A 2,979-nucleotide genomic window follows, 5' to 3' on the forward strand; every position below is an offset into this window, starting at 1 on the left:
GGTGCACAGGGTTCGTAGTTTACATACGCGGAGTTTGAGCAGGAAGTTAGCAGTCGCGCGCTGTTATCAGGGCTGCTATAATGCAGCCAGCATAAAAACCGGTTCGTAGTTTACATACGCGGAGTTTGAGCAGGAAGTTAGCAGTCGCACGCTGTTAGCAGAAAGTGGATTCTAAATTCATGGTGTAAAGCAATGTCTTATAGCAGGTGTAAGGCACACCAGCTAAATTATAAGCAAAATAATCAATGCATAGCTTTTTGAAAAGCTCGAACTTCACTTCTGCTAGATTTGATAAAATTCTTCTCACCTATAGCTTAATTTGTATATAAAATTACAGCCACGAAAAAGTTGTGACGCCTGTTATCTGGCAGAAATTCTCATTTCCAAGAATTCAAAAGTATTTCCAATGGTGTTCTGAGTGAAACTGAATTATCGCTGAGAAGTAGAACGCCACTGTTCCCATCAGCAACGTCTCTCGCCTGCTTCGGCTACTCGGCTGTTTCCACTCACTTCTGCATTCGAGGAGGTAGCTGCATGATGCTCACTCTTGCAGTCTTTGCAGTTTACATTAGCACGAGTCTTCCCATTAGCGCAAACTACGTGTACGTATTCATGATCGCCTTCCACGTGGCTTTGATCTCTTCCTTTGGCGTTGACCACAGACGCTTTAGCTGCGGCCATCCCGTTTTGCCCGTGGTCAGCAGGTATTGGTTTCCCGGGTCAACCTGTGTGTACGTGTACTCACTCATGACCAACGCCTGCGTGTACCTACTCGCCACACACACCTGCATGAGCAAATCATGAATATTATTAACGGCTTACAATAGTATTATTGCTTAATTGGTGTAAATGCAACACATCACTCGAAATATTTACTCGTAATGACAACGTTCCAGCAAAGCACAAATAAGGGGAAAAATAAACTAACTAAAAACTAATTAAAAAGAAACTCTAAGTATCCGCGTAACTGTGTATACTCAACAAAAGGTCTGCGCTTTTACCTTTAACAAGTCAAACTCTAAATCCGACAATGGCTTCACGCTGAAATATCCAGCTATCACGTGACCTCCGACCTCGATTAGACCTATTCCCCCGTTTTTAAGCATCACGTGAGCTATCAGAACTGCCAACTGTATAAAATACAAATACGTTGTCATTAAATATACAACGAATCTGAGGCAGATGTGCGCGTGATAAATTAATCGAACGGATTATGTTCGATGACACTCACTATTTCAGGGCAGAGATGCCTTATGCGGAGATGGCCGGTCATGCGTTTTGTAGCATAATGTAAAGCGGTATGAATTTAATAATAATGTCCGCAAGATATTAAACAGTTAGGTATCATTAATATTGCGGTAGAAAAAAGCTTTAGTTGCGCAAAAAAAGGTACAATTAACCTAGAATGGCGATCTGGTCTTTAAAAATTATTAGTATTTAAGTAATTAAAATGCCGACCACTGGTAAAAGTCAGTGGGATGAAACGAGTTGGCTGGCAAACCTCAAATACGTAGTATGATCTGTGACTGTCACCAAAGTCAATAAACCCAGCTACTTGGTATTCTGGCTGAGCATGATCCACCGTGCCTGGCTTAGGCCTAACGATGATATTCTGCTCATTGAAGTCTCCATGCAGCAGACCTGTTTAATAACAAAAAATTTTTTTTTTTAAATTGTATGAATGACAAATAGTAATTATCATCGCAGATTCTTGATCAGGGGCGTAGCTAACTCATTTTGCCGGGTGGAAGGGGCAAAGCCATGGGTGGTTTGTTGTTTGGGCGGTCGACCGTGGTTTGGCAGTTCGCCATTGACTATTGACCATGTAATAGCATCTACATTGATGCATCTAGCATTTTGCTGGGGAGGGGTCCGTAGCTTTCACCAGATTCTCAATTGGTCCATTACTCAAGAAAGGGTAAGAACCACTGATCTACGGGTAGAGACAACTTCTCCCTTGCCCTCCCCCACGTTAGTCACAGCCCTGTATGCATGTATATGAGATTGAGGCCAACGGTCACCCTTACTGTATTTCGGAAGTGGTACATCATGGCGTTTATCTATCCATGGTAAATGCACCTGGGGGGCAATGCTGATAGCTACTAGCATTTCTGCTCGGTGGGACAGCACACAGGAAGCTAGGCTATATAACTAGGCTTGTCTGACACTAATATACATATATATAATAATATATATATAATATATATATATATATTTACGTGCTTGGGTAATACGGGACGAATGTGTTTATAGCTAACACCGACACCTCTGCATATTGGGGTAACACGGTACCACTAGTTAAACACGCGTTTAGCTAGCACAGACCTCTCTATTATGTTGGGGTAGCACAGTACCATGAGTTACACACATGTTTAGCTAGCACAGACCCATAGACCTCTCTGAATGTGGGGGTAGCACGGGCCAACGAGTTAAACATATATGTTTATAGCTAGCACAGACCTCTCTGTATATTAAGGTAATGTAGGGTAACACCGTAACATTGGACGTGTTTATAGCTAGCACATACCTCTCTGCATGTTGGGGTAGCACGGGACCACGGTCTGCGTGAAGGTATCGATGACCTCTGTGGCCAGCTCTCTGCACTCGTCGTCTCGTACGGCAAATGTGAAGTCTACAAGCCTAGGCGTGCTCTGTAGACTCCAGATCAGGTNGCCCTGTTCTAGGGCCGTGAGAACAGGCCGTCCCTTCTAAATATGTCGTACGCCATCTGTCGCACGTCCCTGAACGGTGATATTTGTCACGTTCCTACGGTACGACATTTCTGCATTACATTTCACCCTGCCCCAAAAATTTAATCCAGTCTCCTGACTGGAGAAAGTTACTTTTAAGAAAAAATTACCGAGAAAAGAAAAGCTTGCTGTGCTATCGTGATAGGTTTTGCTTGTAATTGTAACCGTTTAAGTGTATAATCTTACCCTAGTGTTTCTTGTAACCGCCACCGCGTAACATGCCAACTAA

The 2,979-nt window shown here is 43.0% G+C and overlaps 1 protein-coding gene across 1 annotated transcript; it reads right to left on the reverse strand.

The window, feature by feature from the left end:
- Positions 1–71: 71 nt before the first annotated feature.
- Positions 72–2,671, reverse strand: LOC106818730 (hydroxylysine kinase-like; the record flags this gene model as incomplete). Its single annotated transcript, XM_014823404.1, is given in 4 exon segments — positions 72–785; positions 1,002–1,130; positions 1,502–1,641; positions 2,528–2,671. Coding segments are annotated over 4 exon segments (602 nt in total), but the record flags the coding sequence as incomplete, so codon positions are not given.
- Positions 2,672–2,979: the final 308 nt, after the last annotated feature.

Source organism: Priapulus caudatus, unplaced genomic scaffold, assembly GCF_000485595.1.
Source record: "Priapulus caudatus unplaced genomic scaffold, Priapulus_caudatus-5.0.1 Scaffold2465, whole genome shotgun sequence".
Classification (NCBI taxonomy): Eukaryota; Metazoa; Priapulida; class Priapulimorpha; order Priapulimorphida; family Priapulidae; genus Priapulus; species Priapulus caudatus.